The sequence below is a fragment of the Trachypithecus francoisi genome, unplaced genomic scaffold (assembly GCF_009764315.1).
Source record: "Trachypithecus francoisi isolate TF-2019V2 unplaced genomic scaffold, Tfra_2.0 Lachesis_group5, whole genome shotgun sequence".
NCBI lineage: Eukaryota > Metazoa > Chordata > Mammalia > Primates > Cercopithecidae > Trachypithecus > Trachypithecus francoisi.
Genome location: NW_022681470.1, coordinates 26,108,832 through 26,131,700, shown reverse-complemented (window position 1 = coordinate 26,131,700; position 22,869 = coordinate 26,108,832). Strand labels below are relative to the sequence as shown.

At 37.7% G+C, this 22,869-nt stretch overlaps 1 protein-coding gene across 2 annotated transcripts in view; it reads left to right on the top strand.

Moving 5' to 3' along the window:
* Window positions 1–120: 120 nt before the first annotated feature.
* Window positions 121–22,869, top strand: part of NME7 (NME/NM23 family member 7) — a 235,379-nt gene continuing 212,630 nt past the window's right edge. The window contains exon 1 of one of the 2 annotated variants that reach the window (XM_033198961.1): window positions 121–246. In XM_033198961.1, coding sequence (XP_033054852.1) covers window positions 244–246 — 3 coding nt within the window. In that variant the 5' untranslated portion in view covers window positions 121–243. Of the gene's footprint in view, window positions 247–18,270; window positions 18,276–22,869 lie in introns of those variants that run through there. The other variant, XM_033198963.1, reaches the window with a different exon arrangement.

Genomic DNA, 22,869 nt, shown 5'->3' with positions numbered 1-22,869 from the left:
CGGAAACAGAAAAACGGCGTCTCGTAGCCCCAGGCGACGGCGTGGAGGGGCGGGCCTGTCGATTGGATGAACGAAGCTGAGATTACTCCCAGCCACTAAGGACGAAGAGGTGGGGCGGTGGCGTTCCACGCACCGTGCGACAGTGGGCGGTGCTCTGTTGCCTGAGTAACCGGATGATGGTGTTGGTGGTGGTGTCTTCCTGTCTCAACGATACCTATTTTCTAGTGCTGAGATCCTGAGACAATGGTGAGTGCCAGGGGATGTCAGAAGAACGGCTGTGGGGTCCTAGCTACTTAGCGTTCCAAGTCTTCGGGCGGATGGGCACTTAAAGTTGTGCTGTCTTCCGGACCCTATCCTCATTATCTCTTTCCCCCTTCCCACGGGCTGTTAATGCAGTTTACTCGCTCTCTGTATTTCTTACAGCACCCTGAATTCCACTGTTGCTACTAAGTCTCTAGAGTAATGAAACAGAAAATTTAGGGTAAGGCATCGAGTCTAATAACCTGTTTTGAACAAACATTATGTGTTTTCATTGTTCATCGTGGCATTTTTCATGCTCACAGATTCACATTAACGCGCTTTATTAAGAGTATGGGGTGGTGTGTATGTGACTGTCTCAACACTGATCTGAATCTCCCTAGATCTTGGAGTCCTTTTGCTTTTCTGAGTGGCAGAGCACTGCCCCATGCCCCCACGAGGGCCATTAACAGATGTATGTTGGATCAGCTCTCGTCTGTCCAGTTGGTTACCTTCTAGGTCTGTGCTTGCTTTTCTTTTCTTTCTTCTTCTTCTTTTTTTCTTTCTTTCTTTCTTTCTTTCTTTTTTTTTTTTAAACAGAAATTTCTCCTGGGATTGCTTGGAGAGCTTCTGGAATTCACTGTTTGGACTTCACCCCTGGAAATTCTGAATGAAAGGAATGGGGCTCAGTATTTGCATTTTAAATAAACCTGTAGGTGATTTTAATTCACCCACATTGTTTGAGAGTACCAGGGTTCTAGTTAATTCACTTAACTATCATATCTTTTAAGCACTTATGGATAACGGACTGGAAGATAGAAAGATCTTTAGATAGTTATAGCTACGAATTTAGAAACAGAGCCCCCACCCATCACCCCTTGTTTCTTCATACTACTCAGCAATCCTTTTGGTTACCCCAGTTTTCCCCTGCCCCATTTTCTGTAAAGACATTTTCAAACCTTCCATTTATAAACCCTGTCTTTTGCCCTCCTCATTTCTCCTTTCTAAACATGATGGAGTATAACAGGCCATTTCTTCAATCTCATGCCCCCAACCTACACACTGATCTATATTTTTGCCAAGCCTTTAGTCTTGTATTTCTAGTGTGGAGAAAGGGATATTAAAGGATAATCCATCCATCTTTGCTCTTGATCTCATTTGCTTCCATCTGTTACATTTCGCTTCCAGTTGTCTTTTTTCTTTCCTGTGCTTTCAGCCTCTTCCTCTCCAGTTCCTTCTCCTCAGTGCTCAAGTCACACATATTATGAAAATTAAATAAAGCAAGACCATGTCATCCATCCTGTGTTTATCTGGTTATTTTCCAGTCCTCCTATCTATCAGTAAACTTATTGAAAGGATATTATTTTTACTTATATTAAACAGACAAAAGTCTTTTGTCTGGCTTCTTTAATGCCTTCAAGAAAGTTGTTCTTGCTTAAGTTTCTAAAGGCCTTTTAAATGCCAAATACAGTAATTACTTCTCAAAATTTATATTACTTAGTCTCTTTGTGACAACTGAGGTTCATAGTCATTAATTCCTTTTACTGGCTGTGCCTGGTTTTTGAATGTCATTCTTTGGAATTCACTCCTTAATTACTTTCATTTCTTAGTCTAGACATTTTCCTTGGGTGATTTTGTCCACTCACATGGATTCTACTAACACCTTTGATTTTGCTTCTAAATTTCAGTTTTCCTCTCAGATCTACTAATGCCTAACTCAGTTGCTTCCCGGACACATCTGTCTCAAAGGTCCCTCAAACTTAATATAAAACTGAACTTGCTATCTTTCCTCCTGGTTTCTCCTATTTTCACCAAGTTAAATACTGCTACTACTATATTATAACCTAAACTAGAAATCAGACTTATCCTACATTCCTCCCTTTCCTATTTCTCCCATATTCAATTGGTCACTAGATCAAATTTTAGTTTGTCATCTCCTCATTTCTTGATTATTTTAATAGTGACTTTTACAGTCTGGTCTGGAAATTCTCCAATTCGTTATTTTCTCTGCCACAAGAAGGAATTTTTAAAAACCCAGACTGTTGATTTACTCACCTCCTTAAAACTCTAGAATCCTCATTTCCTACAGTAAAATATCTAGAATGGCACACAAGTTCCTCCACGAACACGCACTTTTCTGTCTAACTTTTGCCTTTCCCTTTCCATACCTTTTTAAATAAAAAATTATCTTGCCTTTTAGCTATTTGCTTTTCATTGAACATACCAAGCAACTTAAAACTGGTAGTATGCCTCCTCTTTCTACTTTGCACTTGCAATTCCTTCTACACAGAATACCTGCATCCTCTTGTTGCTTGCCAAACTCTTATTTATTCTCCTGTTACAGGCCAACGTGTTCTTGCCCGCTTCCCAGAATGGCCAAACATTGAGAATGCAGGAGTTGCAGCAGAGAAAGAGTTTAATGGAGGCAAGGCAGCTGAGTGGGAGGATGGGAGATATTTCTATCTAAGGATAATTTTGTGGGCAGGTGGGTAGGGAGTGGGTGCTGCTGATTGGTTGGGGATGAATTTATAGGTGTTTCCAAACTGTCTTCCTGTGCTGAGTCAGTTGTCTAGGTGAGAGTCATAGGACTAGCAGAGTCAGTTTGTTGGTATGAGTCATGTTATCTGGGTGGCATCAGGAGGTTTGCCAGAATGCAGAAGCCTGAAAAATATATCAAGATCAATCTTAGGTTTTATAATAGTGATGTTATCTAAAGGAGCAATTGGTGAAGTTACAAATCTTGTGACCTCTGGCTACATGACTTCTGAATAGTAAGAAATTGTAGAAAAGCAAGGAACAGTAGCTGGTTATTGCTTACCTATGCCTATATCTTAGCAGATTTTAGATCCCTCTCAGAATCCTAACTTTGCAGCCTTCTATTAGCCTTACAAAGGCAGTTTTAGTCCCTAGAGGGGGTCAGTTTTGGAAGGGACTATTACCATCCTTGCTTCAAAGTTAGACTATACATTTCTCCCATAGTTAGCTTGCCTATGCCCAGGTATGAGCAAGGTCAGTTAGCTTTGTGAGGTTAGAAGCAATATGGAGTCAGTTAGGTTAGATTTCTCTCACTGTTATAATTTTTGCAAAGGTGGATTCACTTCCAGACCCAGTGTAGGTGTCTCTGCTGTGATGCCTTCCCTGCTCAGAGAGGGTTGAGTCGAGTCAGGTGCAGTGGCACATGTGTGTAGTCCCAGCTATTGAAGAGGCTGTGGCCAGAGGATTGCTTGAGGCCAAGAGTTCAAGGCCAACCTGAGCAACATAGCGAGACCTTGTCTCTAAAAATGTATAAATAAATACAAATTTAAAATCTATGCAGATAATCAGAGCTTTCCCCTCCACACTGTGAAATCAAGAAAAAAAGAAAAAGATTGATTGTTCATTCTTTTTTGTCAACATTTTATGTAGTATATGTCTCTCCTGTTGTACTTGCCTCATTCAGTTGAAATTATTTGTTTATAGATTTGTCACTGTTACTAAAATGTGAACTGTTAGAGGAACTGATGTTTATTTTGTTCACAGTATTACCTAGATTATATTAGGCACTCAAATGTTTGCGGAATGAATACAAAATAAGAAAGAATGTGGTAAGTGGTCTGAGAGAATACAAAATAATTGGGGGCAAATTGTACAATTGAGTCCCTGCTTCTCAATCAGAGTCAGAAAAGTTGTCATAAAGAAAATGGAATAGAATTTCAATAGTTAGAATTCGATGACCTGTGCAATGGCATAGGGAGGTTGGAAAGTGACATTTGCTAAATACTGTGTTTTTTTTTTTTTTTTTTTTTACCTGTCTTACATTATTGTTATCAGATTTCCCAGGAATGCTAAGGACAATGAATGAACTCCTGTTCCCACTCCTCCTGCCAGGATTTCAGGCTGGGGCTCTTTCAAATTAGGTGGTCTCTGAAGGCCTTTCTGTGGAAAGAACTTTTGTATTGAGACCTGAATAATATAATACAAAGTGCAATGATCTGGAGGAAGTGTTCCAGGCCACGCTAACAACAAGATCAAATACCCTGAGGCAGAAAAGAGATTGGTATATTTTAGGAACTTATAGTTCAATGTAATAAAATAATAGAAACTGGGTGGTGGGATGGTGCAGGGGTGGCTGCAGTAGGGGAAGTATGGTACAAAATACCATGAAATGTAGTTGGGGAGGTAGGCAAAGGCCAGACCACATGTATACATACAGCAATGTTTCTCAAACTGTACCTGGTAACTCATTACTCAAATTTATGGTATGTAGCCAGCATTAAAAAGAGGACATAAAATACCAACTTAACATATACACTGCATGTTGTAAGGGTAACTTTCATGAACTTTTGTTTAATTGTATATGCATTGAATGTGTACTGGATTCTGATGTAAAATGTATTTCTTACTGTGAGTCCTGATCCACAAAGTTCAAAACACAGTGTACTTTGAAGAATATATACTTTATTTGTTTTGTTTTGTTTGTTTGTTTGTTTGTTTATTTATTTTTGAGACAGGACATTGCCCTGTCACCCAGGCAGGAATGCAGTGGTGAGATCATGGCTCAGTGCAGCCTCAACCTCCTAAGTTCAAGCGATCCTCCAGCCTCAGCCTTCCGAGTAGCTAGGATAATAGGTGTGTGCCATGATGCCCAGCTAATTTTTATCATTTTTTGTAGAGACAGGGTCTCACTATGTTGCCCAGCCTGGTTTTGGACTCCTGGGATCAAGTGATTCTCCCACCTTGGCCTCCCAAAGTGCTGGGATTATGTTTATGTTGAGATTTCAACTATTTTGCCTTTTAAACTATATATTAGCCACCACATTCAACTAATATATAGTTTAAAAGGCAAAATAGTTGAAATCTCAAGGCCTGCAGATATTCTTATTCCTCTTTTGACCTAGTGAAATTGTTCTTGTTGTGTGGCAGATACAGCTTTGAATTAACGACCGCCTAAAATTGGCTAGAGTGAAAATTTCAAGTTTCTTTCTGCATCCAGATCACTCTCCTACGTATTTGCTGTCAATCGTTTATGAGAAAGAACAGGCCTAAGAAGCAGATGTCCCTTTTCTGTATTCACTCTAGCCACTGTTGTATGTATTGTAGCAACGGATTATGGCCTCTCAATAAGCAGCTGAAGATGGAGGTTGTTTGCTCTGTTGGTGAGGCTTCCTGACCACTGCAGTTTATCTAATCAGCTTCTGTCTTCATCTAGTTTGTTACAATTGTAGCTTCCAAATTCTAGAACCACCTTTATATTGTGAAGCAGAGATAGGGAAGTGTAGTTTAGCATGTTTCTCATACATCTTGTTTAAGATGAAACGTATACTGGACTCATCAATTTCTTTACTTTTATGTATTATAAAGAGGACAGAGAAGGTAATTCTAAGATACATTTGAGTAACAGATATTCATGTTTTATATCTTCTAAAATATAGCATTTATTGGAATATCATTACTCCAGATGAACTGTTAGTATAAGAAAGGACTTTAAAGATGATTAGCTATGTTCCGTAAGAACTAATCTAAAGCTTTGAAGTAAAATGTCTCAAAGTTGTTTGTTTGTTTATTTATTTATTTTTGAGACAGAGTCTCACACTGTCTCCCTGGCTGGAGTGCAGTGGCTTGATCTTGGGTCACTGCAGCCTCTACCTCCTGGGTTCAAGTGATTCTCCTGCCTCCGCCTTGTGAGTAGCTTGGATTACAGGCATGTGCTACCATGCCTGGCTAATTTTTGTGTTTTTAGTGGAGACGGGGTTTCACCATGTTGGCCAGGCTGGTCTCGAACTCCTGACCTCAAGTGATCCACCTGCCTCGGCCTCCCCAAGTGCTGAGATTACAGGAATGAGTCAAAGTTGGTTTGAACACAGCTTTCAAAGACAGTTTCATGATTACTGAAGAACAAACTTTTATTCCATAAAATGAAATGCTTTTCAGTTTCTAACTTTATAGTGTTTTTCCTAATAGCTTTTCTGGTTTTGTTTTCAGCACCTGCTTTTTTTAAAAAACTTTTTTTTTTTTTTTTTAGACAGAGTTTTGCTCTGTCGACCTGGCTGTGGAGTACAGTGGCGCGATTTCGGCTCACTGCAACCACCGCCTCCTGGGTTCAAGCGATTCTTGTGCCACAGCCTCCCGAGTAGCTGGGACTACTGGCGCACGCCACCACGCCTGGCTAACTTTTGTATTTTTGGTAGAGACAGGGTTTTGCCATTTTGGCCAGGCTAGTCTCAAACTCCTGACCTCAGGTCATCCGCCCGCCTCGGCCTCCCAAAGTTCTGGGATTATAGGCGTGAAGCATGGCACCCAGCTAGCATCTGCTTTTTATTTATCCAGAATTCCTTTTGTTAGTTGAATTGTTGATTTGAAGGAATTGCAGTTCCAAAGATCCACAGGATTTTATTTACAAAAAATGAATCAGAAAGTATAGGGCATGGATTGCAGATATAAAACTCTTAAAAGTTTATTTTCCTATATATTGTATTAAAATGCACTTTAGAGCCTGTTATATTCTTGTAGGAATATAGGAATATGTTTCTAGTAGGAAACAGCGGTATTTGGAGAACTGAATAGTAAGTGGTTAATATAATGCCATAATTTTTTTTACATGGAGCTTTTTATTTATTTTTGCTTTCCTTTTTCTGCCTTTTTATTCCCAGTTCTTTCTCATTCACCAGTTATTCTTCTATTCCAGAAAGTATGTATTGAATACTTTCCATATGCTGGTAACTGGTGGCTATACATTGATTAGTAAGATAGCACACCGTGGCCCCTACCTCATGGAATTTATGGAGAAAAACTGATATTGGAAAACAAATTACAAGTGTAAGTTGGGTTACGAAAGAAAAATGACAAGGTGAGGTGGAAATTAGTAATAAAATAGAGTGATCTGAAGTAGCCTGGGGTGGTGAGGGAAAGCCTCCTTGATGAAAAAACTCTTTAATTCTTTTTTTCCTTAGTTTAGGAGAAAAACAATTTACATGAATAAATAAATGAATGATCACCTCATATGATGATAAGTACTATGAGGAAAATTAAACTAAGTAATGCAATATTGGATGGTTCCAAGAATGAGTAGCCCTGAGTAGGACAATCAGAGAAGGTCCTCGTGAGGATGAGACTTATAAACTGAGATCTCAGTGATAAAAAGGAGCTTGCCAGGTGGAAACCTAGGAGAAGAGCATTCCAGGCAGAGTCAATAGTGAGCACAGAGGTGCATTAAAGGAATAGGAGGGAGCTAGTGTGGCTAGGGCCTAGGGAATGAGAGGACAGCTGGATGAGAAGAGATCTAAGACGCAGGAAGGAGCCAGGAATACTGAGACTTATGGAACTTAGTATTCCATCATTGGGAAGGATTTTGGATTTTATTCTAAATGCAGTGGGATTATACATTTTATATATTTTACCTATTTTATCAAAATATTTTATTTTCCTTGGATTTGCCTTAAACTTTTGCCATACTAATTTGGTCCGTTAGTGCTTATTTTTATCTTGTCTGTAAAATTTATGATCTTATAAACCTGGGAAATATTTTTCTGACCTGCTCTTGTCTTTGAACTTCAGAGACTCCTAATTTCATCCCTTATAGTTGTCATTTCATAATATATTTTCCCATTTCTGGACTTTTTTTTGCTTCTAAAATATCTACTCTAAGGTGTGGCGAGCAGAGCTACGTATTCCAGGTGGGTATGCATTATAGTTTCAACATGGGAATTATGTTTGCTGCTGTGATCTTCACCTATTAGCTTCTTGATGGTGCTGTAGCATATAATTGAAGTATCTTACTTTTCAGAAATATCTCCAGCATTCCCAATGAACTTTGTATTCACTTTTTTTCCCCAAAAACTGCCTAAATTTCTTCACTTCCAAAGTTGTCAATATTTTAAAACTTTCTGTTAATTAGATGTGAGAAACTGTAGCTATTAAAGTATACTGCTCAATTCACATTTATTTTCTGATACTAGACACTTGGCCTTAATAAATTGCTATTGTTCTCTCTCCTGACTCATCTTATGTGCTGTGCCTTCTTCATATTTCTATACTTTTTAAAATGTATCTTCATATGCACACATAATGGCTCTAGATCTCTCTGATAGACGTAAATTTAACTTTTATCCTTTAAAGTTTCAATATTTACATGATAAATATATATGCTATATATGTTTTATATATATTTATAAAGGTATTTAACTTATTCTGTTGTAGAAATATAGGAAAACTACTTAGTGATTTTTAGAAATTAGAAAATACAGAAGTAAAAGTAATAAAATTAAATTTTTCTATAATAACACTGCCTGTATACAATTGCTATTAATATTTTTGTGTAATATCCTGGTCACATGTGTACTCATACATATACACACACACACACACACACACACAGATACATGTATATATCTTTTAAAGTATGATTCTATTATATTCATTGTTTAGAAATCTGGTTTTTCCCGCTTAATATATCTTGTGCATTTTTCCAGATCAGTTTTAAGAACTACAGTCAGCCCTCGATATCCATGGGTTCTGCATCCAGATTCAACCAATTGAGGATTGAAAATATTTGAAAAAAAAAATAACAATACAATGATAAAAAACACAAATAAAAACAAGGCAGTATAGCAACTATTTACATAGCGTTTGCATTGTATTAGGTGTTGTAAGTAATTTAGAGATGCATTAAAATATACTGGAGGATGTGCATAGATTATATGCAAATGCTATGCCATTTTAGGTAAGGGACTTTAGCGTCTAAGGATTCTGGTATCTGCAGGAGTCCTGGAACCAATCCCCTGCAAATACTGAGAGACAACTCTACGTCTTATTCTTTCATTTACTCTGATTTTAAAAATCCATGTATTAATTTGTTCTGTTAACACAATAACTAACATATTTTTGCAAACACATTTTTATAGACATCCATAATTATTCCCTTACAATAAATTAAAAAGGGAATAACTGGGTGTGTGAGGTCATGTGCATTTTCAAGGCTTTCAATATACATTGCCAGACTACTCCCAAAATAGTTTTGCCAATGAATACTCTGCTAGCAGTGTACCATGGTACCTGTTTCTTCTAAACTCTAAACTGGTATTTCTATACATTACACACATATGTCTATCAATAGATTTGAACTTTTAATAAAACTGTCACCTGCTTTGCTCAGAATATTGAGAGAAATATAAATTACTGTATGTTCTATAGATGAAAGGCACTGTTAATACTTACCTACAATATTTCTTTGTAATTATTGTTTTATATCTCTTATAAATTGTTAAAATTCAAGATTTATCGTCTGACTGTAGTGAAGAATATTAAGTTAGCTTTTTTAAAACTATTATTTGTAGACAGATTTTCCAGTCCTCTCTTGTGTACTTATTTTCAAGATGTAGCTTGTTGAAGTACAAACGAACTGATGTAGAACAAGAAATCTAAAATTTCAATCTTTATTCCAGTCCTGGCTTAAGCACTTATGAGCTGTGTGTTATGTAATCTTTCTGGATAGTTATTTTCTTATCCATAAAATCAAAATAGTACTTTCTGTTTAGATTACCTTAAAGCATTTTTTGTGAAGATCAAATAAGTCGATAGGAAAGTAATTATAAACTGTAATATACATACGAAATGTCTTATTTTCATATTAACCAGATTGCTGCCTAATGAGAAGATAGTTGAGGAAAATGGAAGAGATTAAAATGTCAACCTTCAAAAATAAATATTTGAGGTTAATGGTGTTATGCAATTTTGTGGCTATTAAAAAATTTACTTTTATATATTAAATTCCCTCTTCCTAAATTTGTTTTTAGATTCATTTTCCTAGTGGAAATAAGAAAAAGCTGGTAAAAGGGAGGGAAGCATGGGAAATGGCAGAGATGGGTCTTGAGACCAGTTTCAATAATGGTCATATACTTTTGTGGGTAGGGGCAGCTAAACATATGTGATATGTATTTAGCAGGTATCAGGTGTGAGATCCCTGAATATCTATTCAACTTAAATAGATTAACTGGGAACATTTACTTTTATTGCTGGTCATGTGAGATTTTATTATTCAGTAATTTGACTGTGAAAGTACAATGAGACCATTCAGACCCAGTCTCTTTCTTGCCACTTAGACTCAGAAATTTGGCTCTGGAAAAACTGAAAACCCCTTCGTCTAGTGGCAAGTACAGTTTTATCATTTATGTTAAACCATATTGCTTTTTAGATACCTTATTGAATTTTACTGCATGCACTGAAATCTCTGAAAGGTGAATATCTGTCTATCTTTGATATCTGAATATTTTTCATAATTAAAAATTTTCAAGTTTTTATCCAAAGAAAGAATGGCTTCTCTAATAATATGATCACTTTTTTTTCTAGCTTTTCCACATAACTATTAGTATTGACCTTATGATTTTATCTTGTCTCCCAATACCTTTAACACCTAGGTTGTAGCATGCATTATTAGAACACTTTTAGAATCAAACTTGAAATAATAAGCATTTATATTCAGATATAGAGCAGAGACTCTTGAACTCATCTTTCTGCCCACTTTTGGCTTCTTGCACCATGATATATACCTGAGATACAAAGATGAACAAGACTAGATTTCTTTCTTAAAAAGCTCACAGTCTTGAAGGAAGAGAAAAAAGAGAAGAAGAGAAATGCATGATACACTGTAACACTGTAATACTAACGTAGGGAAATTCAATTTCCTCATTTGCAAAATGAGAAAAATAATAACAATACTAGTTCCCTTATAGGGATATTATTATAATTAAATGATAAATTGTTTAGCCCAATGCTTTATACACTGTAAGCATCCAGTACATGTTAGCTGTTATTACTATTGCTACTGCTGTTGTTATTTCCAAGTGTTAAGATAGAGACCTACTGAATGTGAGGACACAGAAGAGAGACTAATACTGAAGGAATGCTAATTAAAAGAAAGATTAGTTGACTTCACAGCTTTTTCTCTGCTATGTTTCATTCACTGAGCTTCAGGTTCTCTTTAACGTGAATATGTATAAATCCCAAAATTAAACTTATGCATATCAATGCCAACATTGAGTCCCTAAACTGATCGGAAGGCATTTGGAAATGAAGTAGGAAACTCCGTTATAAAAGAAAGATTAGTTGACTTCACAGCTTTTTCTCTGCTATGTTTCATTCACTGAGCTTCAGGTTCTCTTTAACGTGAATATGTATAAATCCCAAAATTAAACTTATGCATATCAATGCCAACATTGAGTCCCTAAACTGATTGGAAGGCATTTGGAAATGAAGTAGGAAACTCCGTCATTGTGGTTCATTGTTCAGGGTTCAGCCTAGTGTCCTGTACAATTAAATGCTTAACAGATACTTCCCCTCATCCTACTTGCTTTTAAACATTTTTGTTCATTGACCCAGATGTCCCTTTGGGTGAGTGTTGAGTGGACACAAGATACACAGGGTTGGTGACTATTCAGAATTATTTGAGGTAGTTCTTATTCATATAATTTTTAAGCAATTCTTTTTGGTTTAGGCTTTTGAGATACACATTTTCAAAGTTTACGTCTTTTTCCCCCCAGTTTTACATACACTTCAACTGCACTTGATATTCCGTTTGCCTGAAATGCTCCTCCACTTTTTTTCAGACCTGTGTTCAAGTGACGCTTCATCAGAGAGTACTTCCTTGTCCACCTTTCTAAAGTAACATCTCCAGTTCCTCTCTGTCCCCCTACCGGCTTCACCTTCTCCTTTTTTCACTTTAGCACCTGACAAAAGCTTTGCAAATCTGTTATTTTAATGGTAGTGCCTGACACTTAGAGAATGTTTTCTATTTTTTAAGGCATTTAAGATTCTTAACTAATTGACAGTGTCTTTGGAAGTAGGTATTGTATTTACAGAGAAGAGATACCAATATCAGGGAGCAGAAAGGCACAAACATCCAAGGAAGAAAGACAATCCTCTGAAAAGATAGTTAAAAGAAAGGAAGGTAACTTTCCACTGAATTTCCCTGCTAGTTACTTGGTAGAGACCAGGAGTGGACAACCAGTTTTGATCAAGGGCTGTTCACCTCTAGAGAAACGTCTAGAATTCTGGGTCAAAAACAGTGGACTCTTATTCTGAGAGAGAGCTCTAGCTTCATTCATTCAACAATTATTTTTAAGTTTATCTTGAGTGCCAGGCACTGTTCTGAGCAATCAGTGACAAAGTCCCACCCTTATGAAGCTAAAATTTCTGGGGAGACGCAGAATAAACAAATACATAGTATAATGTGTGGTTTTGATAAGTATTATGGGAAAAAAATCAAACAAGACAGAGAATGAAGAAGTTGGTATTTAGTTGGCTGGTCAGAGAAGCCTCCTTGCATTGCTGACATATGAGTGGAGACCTGAATGAAGTGATGATGTGGAGAGTCCTGAGAATCCTAGCCCTAGAGCTGTCTAGGCAGAGGAAATAGTACATCCAAAGACCCGGAGGTGGGAGCCTGCTTGGTTTATTTAGTAACCAGCAAGAAGGCCAGTGTAACTGGAGCAGAGAAGGTGAGGGAGAGGGTGGCAGAGGCAGGTGAGGGAGATGAGATAAAGAGTAGCCTGAGGCCAGATCATACAAGGCTTATGTGGCATGAAATCAGTCTTTTTTAAACAAAATTAAACAAAATTTTTATGGGTACATAGCAGGTATGTGTGTGTGTGTATAATATATATATATTCATATATTATATACATCCATAGTATACTAGGTGTATGTATGTGTGTATATAAGATATATTTAATATACCTACTATATGTAATATTTATAAATATATAAGTATATATTTAATACTTTAATATATAAGTATGTACATGAGATATTTTGGTGCAGGCATGCAATGCATAATAACCATATTTTGGAAAATTTGGTATCCATTTCCTCAAGTATTTATCCTTTGTGTTAAAAAACAATCAAGTTATACGCTTCTAGTTATTTTAAATTGTATAATTAAATTATTATTGACCTGTTATGCTCTTGAATACTAGGTCTTACTCACTCTTTCTATTTTTTTTTGTACCCATTAACCATCCTCACTCACCTCCTCACAACACCCTACTACCTTTCCCAATCTTCTACTTTCTATCTCCATGAGTTCAGTTGTTTTGATTTTCACATCTCACAAGTAAGTGAGAACATGCAATGCTTGTGTTTCTGTGCCTGGCTTATTTCACTTAACATAATGACCTTTAATTCCATTATGTTGTTGCAAATGACAGAATCATATTTTTTTTATGACTGACAAAATTCGCATTTTTTAAAATGGTATTTGTACCATATTTTCTTTATCCATTCTTTTGATGGACACTTAAGTTGCTTCCAAACTTTGGCTGTTGTCAATAGTGCTGCAGTAAACACAGGAGTGCAGATATCTCTTTGATGTACTGATTTCTTTTGGGTATAGACCCAGTAGTGGGATTGTCGGATTGTAAGGTAGCTGTATTTTTAGTTTTCTGAAGAAGCTCTAAACTGTTCTCCATAGTGGTTGTACTAATTTACATTCCCAACAATAATGTATGAGTGTTCCCTTTTCTCCACATCCTTGCCAGCATTTGTTACTGCCTATCCTTTGGATAAAACTTTTTAAAATTGGGGTGAGATGATACCTCATTGTAATTTTGATTTGCATGTTTCTCATGATCAATGATATTAAGCAACTTTTCATATCACTGTTTGCCACTGGTTGTCTTCTTTTGAGAAATGTCTGTTGAGATCTTTTGCCCATTTTTTTAGTCAGATTGCTAGATTATTTCCTGTGGAGTTGTTTGAACTCTTTGTGTATTCTGATTATTACGTCTTGTTAGATGGGTAGTTTGCAAATATTTTCTCCCATTCTTTTGGGTTGTCTCTTCACTTTGTTGATTGTTTCCTTTGCTATGCAGAAGCTTTTTAACTTGATGTGCCCCAATTTATCCATTATTGCTTTGGTTGCCTGTGCCTGTGTGGTGGTGTTCAAGAAATTTTTGCCCATACCAATGTCTTAGGGATTTTGCTTAGTGTTTTCTTGTAGTAGTTTCATAGTTTGAGATCTTAAATTTAAGTCTTTAATCCAAATCCATTTTGATTTTATTTTTGTATATGGCCAGAGAAAGGGATCTAGTTCCATTCTTCTGCATATAAATACCCAGTTTTTCCAGTACCATTTATTGAAGAGGCTGTCTTCTCCAATATATGTTCTTGGAACCTTTGTTGAAAATGAGTTCATTGTAGGTGTATGGATCTTTTTTTTTTTTGAGACGGAGTCTCGCTCTGTCGCCTGGGCTGGAGTGCAGTGGCGGGATCTCAGCTCATTGCAAGCTCCGCCTCCCGGGTTTACGCCATTCTCCTGTCTCAGCCTCCTGAGTAGCTGGGACTACAGGCACCCGCCACCTCGCCTGGCTAGCTTTTTGTATTTTTTAGTAGAGACGCAGTTTCACCGTGTTAGCCAGGATGGTCTCGAAATCCTGACCTCGTGATCTGCCCGTCTCGGCCTCCCAAAGTGCTGGGATTACAGGCTTGAGCCACCGCGCCCGGCCAGGTGTATGGATCTTAGATGTTAGAAAGCAGTGGAAGAGAATTCACTGAATGTCACTCATATTCCATAAGAGTGGCTGTTCGAATCTGATAATTTCATCAATAAGTTTAAAAGCTTTAAACTTATTTGGGGCTGATTGGGCAAAGGATACCCCCCCCCCCCCTTAGATTAGGTCCTCTTTCATGCAAGGAATTAGAGAGAAATGAAATTGTTGACCTGGCACAAGCTATCCTTTCATTAAAATGTTTCCTAAAGTCCTGATGACTGGAGGGAATGTATTAAAAACAATAGGAGGCTGCTCTGCCTATGGAGTAGGCATTCTTTTACGCCTTTACTTTCTTAGTAAACTTGCTTTCACTTTTCTTTAAAAAAGGAAACTTATTAACTCATAAGTCAGAATGGGGAAGCTCTTTTTCTTAATAATTAATAGCTATCACTTATTGAATGCCTACTGTATATTAAATTCTTTTCACATAAGGAAAACCTCAGTTTTTAAAAATACTAAAGATTATACTGCTAGAAAGCAGTAGGGCCCAGATTTGAGCCAGTTAAGCCTAGAGCCTCATATTCTTTCCAGCCTACTACTTAGGGTCATGATGTTTAATTTTTTTTTTTTTTGTAACTCTTTTTTTGCTTTTATGTAGCTATAGAAAGAAATTTAACTTCCTTTTCAAAAACTCAATTTCTAGTGGATATAGGTGATATACATTTTTTTCAGGGATTCAGAATTCATATTTTGATACTTGACTAGGGCTCTGCAAAATTACTATGGTTTGATGAATAACTACAGGGCTAAAATTGAGGGTATATGTAAAACGGCTTTGTGAAATGACTTTTTGGGCAGGATATGTTGAATCCACATTGAACACTAGGTGGCACTCTTCCATCATTGGACACTTCCAGGAAAAGCTATTCTTTATGGATTTTATTAGTTGCTTATTAATTTTAATCATATTGAAATGGCATTCGAATGCTGTTTATCTAGAAATCACAGATGGATACAGTGTCACAGATTATTTCTCATAAAGTCAAAGACACACATTTTTCTTACCTAAATTAGAAAACTTTAGCATAAATGATGAAACTAATGATCTTCTTTGGGATTAAGCTTGAAAATGCGGGTTTTTTTTTTTTTTTGGCCTTTTTTTTGGAATCTGTTACTTTACCAAAATATCCTTTGACATTTTAAAAAACTTAAACAGGAAACTACAAAATAAAAATAATGTTTGAATTACATGAGATAATATAGGCAAATGCATTCCAAAGAAAACACTGTCTTAGTATCTTCTTCAGCTAGACTGTCTGATGATTACTACTTCTAAGACTTGTGGATGTATCAAGACTTCGACCACTTTTATAAAGGTACCTTCGTGGTTACAACCACTTAAATCTGTATCACTTTACCGTAAACACAGTATTTTCTTCATTGACTAATATTCAAAAAGACTCATTCTTTTTCTCATGAGGAAAATGCTATCAGAATCAGTAGCTAATGCAGAATAGTAGTAATTTGCAATGCATGTAAATCTATATTTATATTTAGCATCTGCAGCATTTGGTATATGACATACAGGAAAAGATGGAACCATTTTGGTTTGCATATTTTGCATAGAGCTACTTTTCTCTATCTCTGCAACCAGGGCTGCTACATACTACATATAGGACCTTGTACAATTATGAGTGAGTTGCTGATATTCTTATTGATTATGTATTTTTCTAACAGGTGGCAGTAAAATATTCTGAGGGAGGTACAACTTTTTCTGTTTGCACAGGAGTACTAGGTGAACTAAAGAATAGTCTTTTCAGATTTCTTAGCAATGATACTGCTCGTCTATGCCATTGGCTCTTACTCTTGAAAGAAAAAAGAATATGGGAGGAGGGAGCACAGGAGAGAGAAGGTGATATAAAAGTACCATTCCAGGATGCATCTAATTTACTACAAATGTCAGAGTGGGTTTAGGGCCTCTACAATGGATAGATGCCATAGGATGCCATCCCACTGTATCTTCTCCTCATACTCTACCTTCAAATCATACTGGCTTTGTTGTTTGTTAAACTTGCAAAGGTCCATCTTCCTCCCAAAACTTTATACCTTTTGTCCACCTGGAATTTTTTTTACCCCAGGTTTCTGCATGACTGGCTTTTCCTCATCCTGTTTTGACATCTCAGATCAAGTGTAGTTGTTATTCTAGTTGAAGGGGTACTCCCTAGCTCACTACCCCTAATAATTGGCATGTTTACTTATTTATCCTATTGTTTTTGTAACACAATTTATTTATTTACTTACATTTTTAGAAATGGCGTCTCGCTGTGTCGCCCAGGCTGGAGTGCAGTGTGGTACAGTCATAACTCCAACTTCTGGGCTCAAGCGATCTTCCTGCCTCAGCCTCCTGAGTAGCTGCAATTATAGGCATGAGCTATGATGCCTGGCTATAACATATATTATTACAAGAATTATATATATTTTTTACTCTTACATTCTATAAAGAGAGACAGAAAATTAGTAAGTAAGCTGCATGTCAACAGGGCCTTGTCTGTCTTCTGTCTTGAATATCCCCACTGTCTATTGCAGTGCCTGGCAAAGAGAAACCATTCAATATTTGTGGAATGAATGAAGGGATGAATAAATTCAACTTTTAAGGCATAACTAACATTTCAATTGATGATAGCTAGAAGAGTTCTGCTTTTTAAATTTATTCATTCAACAAATACTTAATAGATATCTGATAAATGCAATGCATATACCTAGTCCCTTGGGATGCATCCATAAGTAAAACCGACAAAAATCTCTGCCCTAAAAGGGCTTGCATTCTATTGGAGCAGATATGCAATAAGCAATAAACATTTGAAGTATAGTATACATTATGCTTGAAGGTAAATAAGTGCTAGGGGAAAAAATGAACAGAGTAATGAATGTTGGGGGTACTGATAGTGGTGTTGAATATCATTTAAAGGGAGGTGGCCAGAGTTGGTCTTGTGGAGAAGATGATGATACCTGAGCAAAGTCTTGAGGGTGAGAAAGGATAAGCCATGTAAATATTGGGGAAAAAGTATTCCAGGAAATAAGACAGTGGACAGACTTTTTTAGGTGGGAGCATGCCATGTGTTCAAGAAACAGTGTGGCTAAGGCAAAGTAAGCAAGAGTGAGAGTTGTGGGAGATGAAGTCAGACGTATCACTGAAGGCCAGATTCTGGACGGCTTTGTGTGCTGTTGAAAGTGGGTTGACATTATTCTCATAGGCTGAGTTGGCAAATTTTAAGCAGAGGAATGAGGTGATACAATTTATATTTTTACAGAATCTTCTCTGGCTATATTTTTTTAAGAGTAGATATAGGGGGGCAAAGATGGAAGTAGAGAGATTAGTTATGAGGATATAATCTACGTGAGGGAGTATGGTGGCTTGGAGTAGGGGGTTCGCAGTGGAGGTAGTAAAGTGGCTAGAATGTGTATATGTTTTGCAGGTAGATCTAATAGGATTTCCTGATGAATTGGATCTATGGTCTGAGAGAAAATGAGTCAAGGATAGAGTTCAAAGATGACCCTAGGATTTTGTTCTGAGCAATGGTAAGGATAGCATTGCTGTTAACTAAGATGCGGAAGATTGGTGAAGAAGCAAATTTGTGTTAGGGGGCTGGGAGCAGGATTTCAACTTGGGGTCTGTTAAACTAGAGCTGTCTAATATCTAAGATAAAAGGCAGTTGGATAGATATATGCACCTAAAATTTAGAGGGAGTGGTCTGGCCTGAGCACTGTCAATATATAGATTATATTTAAAGTCATGAGACTAGACAAGATGATAACAGAGTGAGTGTAGCTAAAGATCAAGGGTCTAAAGACCAAGTTGTAGAGTATTCTGACACTTGAACATCAAGAAACCAAGGAGAAAGGACTGAACTGGAATAGAAGAGAGGTTTCAAATCAGCAACTTAAGGTTCTACCTTAAAACAAAAAACAAAAAACAAAAAAAAGGCAAAGTGTGATGATTCACTCATGTAATCCCAGCACTTAGGGAGGCAAAGTGAGAGAATTACTTAAGGCCAGAAGTTTGAGACTAGTCTAGACAACATAGTGAGACCGCCCCCCCATCTCTACTAGAAAATAAAAAAGAGAACAGAAAAAGAAAAATAGGAATGAATTAAACCTAAAGGAAATAGAAAAGAAAGGAAATAAGTATTGGAGTAGAAAACAGTAAAATAGAAAATGGAGGAAATCAATGAAACTAAAAATCAGTTATTGGAAACAATTAGCATAGGCAAAACTTTGGTTAGACTGACCAAGAAAAAAGACTGAAGATACAAATTATCAAAATCGGTAATGAAAGAGGAGACATCGCTCCTATCCCTACAGAAATTAAAAGGATTATAAGGGAATACTAGGAACAACTTTCTCCCATTAAATTAGATAACTTAGAGGAAATGGGCAAAATCATTGAAAGACATAACTGCTAAAACTCAAGAAGAAATAGAGAATCTGAATAGAGCTATACTAAATAAAGCAATTGAATTCGTAACTAAAAATCATTCTACAAAGCTCATACCCAGATAACTACTCTTATGAATTCTATTCAACATTTAAACAATAAATAATAGCAATCTCACAAACTTTACTGGAAAACAGAGGAGGAAGTACAACTCACTCAGTGAAGCCAGTATTGTCCTATACCAAAGCCAGATTAAGACATTGCAAGAAAAGAAAACTACAGACCAACATCATGAATAGAGGCAAAAAAATCTTCAATAAAGTATCAGCAATATTAGCAACACATAGAATGGTTTATATACCATGATCCAATGGGATTTATGCCAAAAAGATTTAACATCTGAAAATCAATGAATATAACACACAAAAAAATAGTGAAAGAAAGGATAAAACACATATAATCATAGACGCAGAAAAACACTTTACAAAATTCAATACCATTCATAATAAAAATTCTCAACAAATCAGAAGTAGAAGTGAACTTTAACCTAAGGGGGTTTATGAAAAAGGAACATATTTAAATGGTAAGTGTGAATGCTTTCTTCCTGAGATTGGGAACAAGGCTAGGATGTCTGCTCTCACAATTTTATACAACACTGGAATGAAAGTTCTAGTTGGTACAGTAAGGCAAGAAATAAATGAAAGACATCTAGACTGGAGAGGATAAAACTGCCTTTATTCACAGAGGATGTGACCCTATATATAGAAAATCCTAAGGATTCCACAAAAAAATTACTACAACTAATGTGTTCATCAAGGTTACAGAATACAAGAGCAATTGATTTCACAAAAATGAATTATATTTCTATATACTGTAATGAACACTCTGAAAAAGAGATTAAGAAATTAACTCTGGCCGGGCGCGGTGGCTCAAGCCTGTAATCCCAGCACTTTGGGAGGCCGAGACGGGTGGATCACCAGGTCAGGAGATCGAGACCATCCTGGCTAACACGGCGAAACCCCGTCTCTACTAAAAATACAAAACCTGGCCGGGCGAGGTGGCGGGCGCCTGTAGTCCCAGCTACTCGGGAGGCTGAGGCAGGAGAATGGCGTAAACCCGGGAGGCGGAGCTTGCAGTGAGCTGAGATCCAGCCACTGCACTCCAGTCTGGGCGACAGAGTGAGACTCCGCCTCAACAACAACAACAACAACAACAAAAAAAGAAATTAACTCCACTTCAATGACACCAAAAGAATACTCAGGAATAACTGAAAGAATTGTACACTGAAAACTACAAAATGATACTGAGTAAAATTAAAGACCTAAATAAATGGAAACATTCAACCTTCATGGATTGGAAGACTTAATATGGTTAAGGTGGCAATTCTCTCTAAATTAGTAGATAGGTTTAGTGCAATTCCTATCAAAATCCCAGTGGGCATTTTTGCAGAAATTGACAAGCTGATCCTAAATTTGATATGGAAATGTGAAGGGCCCAGATTAGCCAAGATGTTTTGAACAAGAATAACAAAACTGGAAAACTTATACTTTCTGGTTTCAAAACTTCCTATAAACCAACAGTAATCAAGACAATGTGGGCCAGGTGCAGTGGCTCACTCCTGTAATCCCAGCACTTTGGGAGGCCAAGGCAGGAGGATCACTTGAGGTTAGGAGTTCGAGATCAGCCTGGCCAACACGGTGAAACCCTCTCTGTTATAAAAATACAAAAAAATTAGCCAGGCATGGTGGCATGTGCCTGTAGTCCCAGCTACTCGGGAAACTGAGGCAGGAGAAAATTGGCCAAACCAAAGAGGCCACAGGCCCTATGCAAGTCCAAAACCTGGCAGGGCACTTGTTAAATTTTTTTTATAACACGTTAAATCTTAAAGCTCCAGAATGATCTCCTTTGATTCCATGTCTCACATCCAGGGCATGCTGATGGAAGAGGTGAGCTCCCAGGGCATTGGCAGCTCCTTCCCTGTGGATCTGTAGGGGACAGCCCACATGGCTGCTTTCAAAGGCTGGCATCGAGTGCCCCTGGCTTTTTCAGGCACATGGTGCAAGCTGTCAGTGGATCTCCTATTCTGGAGTCTGGAGGACATTGACTCTCTTCTGTGTGGGAGCCCTGACCCCACATTTTCTCTCTGCATTGCCCTAGTAGAGGCTCTCCATGAGGGCTCTGCCCTAGCAGCAGACTTTTGCCTGGACATCTAGGTGTTTTCATACATCCTCTGAAATCTAGATGGAGCCTCCCAAAGCTCTGCTCTTGTCTTCTGCACATACTTGCAAGCCCAACACCATGTGTCAGCTGCCAAGGCTTGGGGCTTGCACCCTTTAAAGCAATGCCCCAAGCTGTATCTTGGCCCCTTTTAGCCTCAGCTGGAGCTGGAGTGGCTGAGACTCAGGGTGTCATGCCCCAGGGCCACACAGAGCAGTGGGGCCCCAGGCCCAGCCCACGAAACCATTTTTCTCTCCTAGGCTTCCAGGTCTGTGATAAGAGGGGCTGTCATGAAGATCTCTGACATGCCCTGGAGACATTTTCCCCATTGTCTTGGCTATTAACATTCTGTTTCTCTTTTTTTGTGCAAAAAAAATTTATTTATTCAGCTAGCTTGAATTTCCCCCTAGAAAATGGGTTTTCTTTTCTACCACTTGGCCAGGCTCCAAGTTTTCCAAACCTTTTTCTCTGCTTCTTTTTTAAACATAAGTTCCAATTTCAAACCATCTCTTTGTGAACACATCTGACTGAAAGCTTTCAGAAAATGCCAGGCCACCTCTTGAATTCTTTTCTGTTTAGAAATTTCTTCTGCCAGATACCCTAAATCATCTCTCGAGTTCAAAGTTCCACAGATCTCTAGGGCAGAGGCAAAATGTTGCCAGTCTCTTTGCTAAAGCATAACATGAGTGACCTTTACTCCAGTTCCCACGAAGTTCCTCATCTTCATCTGAGACCACCTCAGCCTGGACATCATTGTCCATATCACTGTCAGCATTTTTGTCAAAACCCTTCAACAAGTCTCTAGGAAGCTCACAACTTTCCCACATCTTCTTTTCTTCTGAGCCTTCCAAACTTTTCCAACCCCTGCCTGTTATCTAGTTCCAAAGATGCTTCCATATTGTCAGGTTACCTTTATATCAGTACCCCACTCTGCCAGTACCAATTCTCTGAATTAGTCCATTTTCACACTGCTGTAAAGAATACCTGAAACTGGGTAATTTATGAAGGAAAGAGGTTTAACTGACTCACAATTCTGCATGGCTATGGAGGCCTTAGGAAAGTTAACAATCATGGCAGTGGGCAAAGGGGAAGCAGACACTTTCTTCACAAGGTGGCAGGAGAGAGAGAATGTGCAGGGGAAACTGCCACTTTTAAAACCATCAGCTCTCATGAGAACTCGCTATCACAAGAACAGCATGAGGAAAACTGCCCCTGTAATCCAATCACCTTCCACCAGGTCCCTCTCTTGACACATGGGGATTATAATTCAAGATGAGATTTGACTGGGGACCCAGAACCAAACCGTGTCAATACTGAAATGGGATAACTGGACAGTTCACTAAAGGGACTAATTACAAAGGTATGGGCAGAGTAACAGAAACTAACAAGGGATGGTTCAAGAAGCAGAAGTTGAGGTTAGTGACAACAGGGAGCCTTTACTACTTCTTGACCTATCAGGGAAAACGGAGAGAACTACCAGAGAGCAGCTGTAATGGAAAGGCTGTTTGACATGAGCTGTGG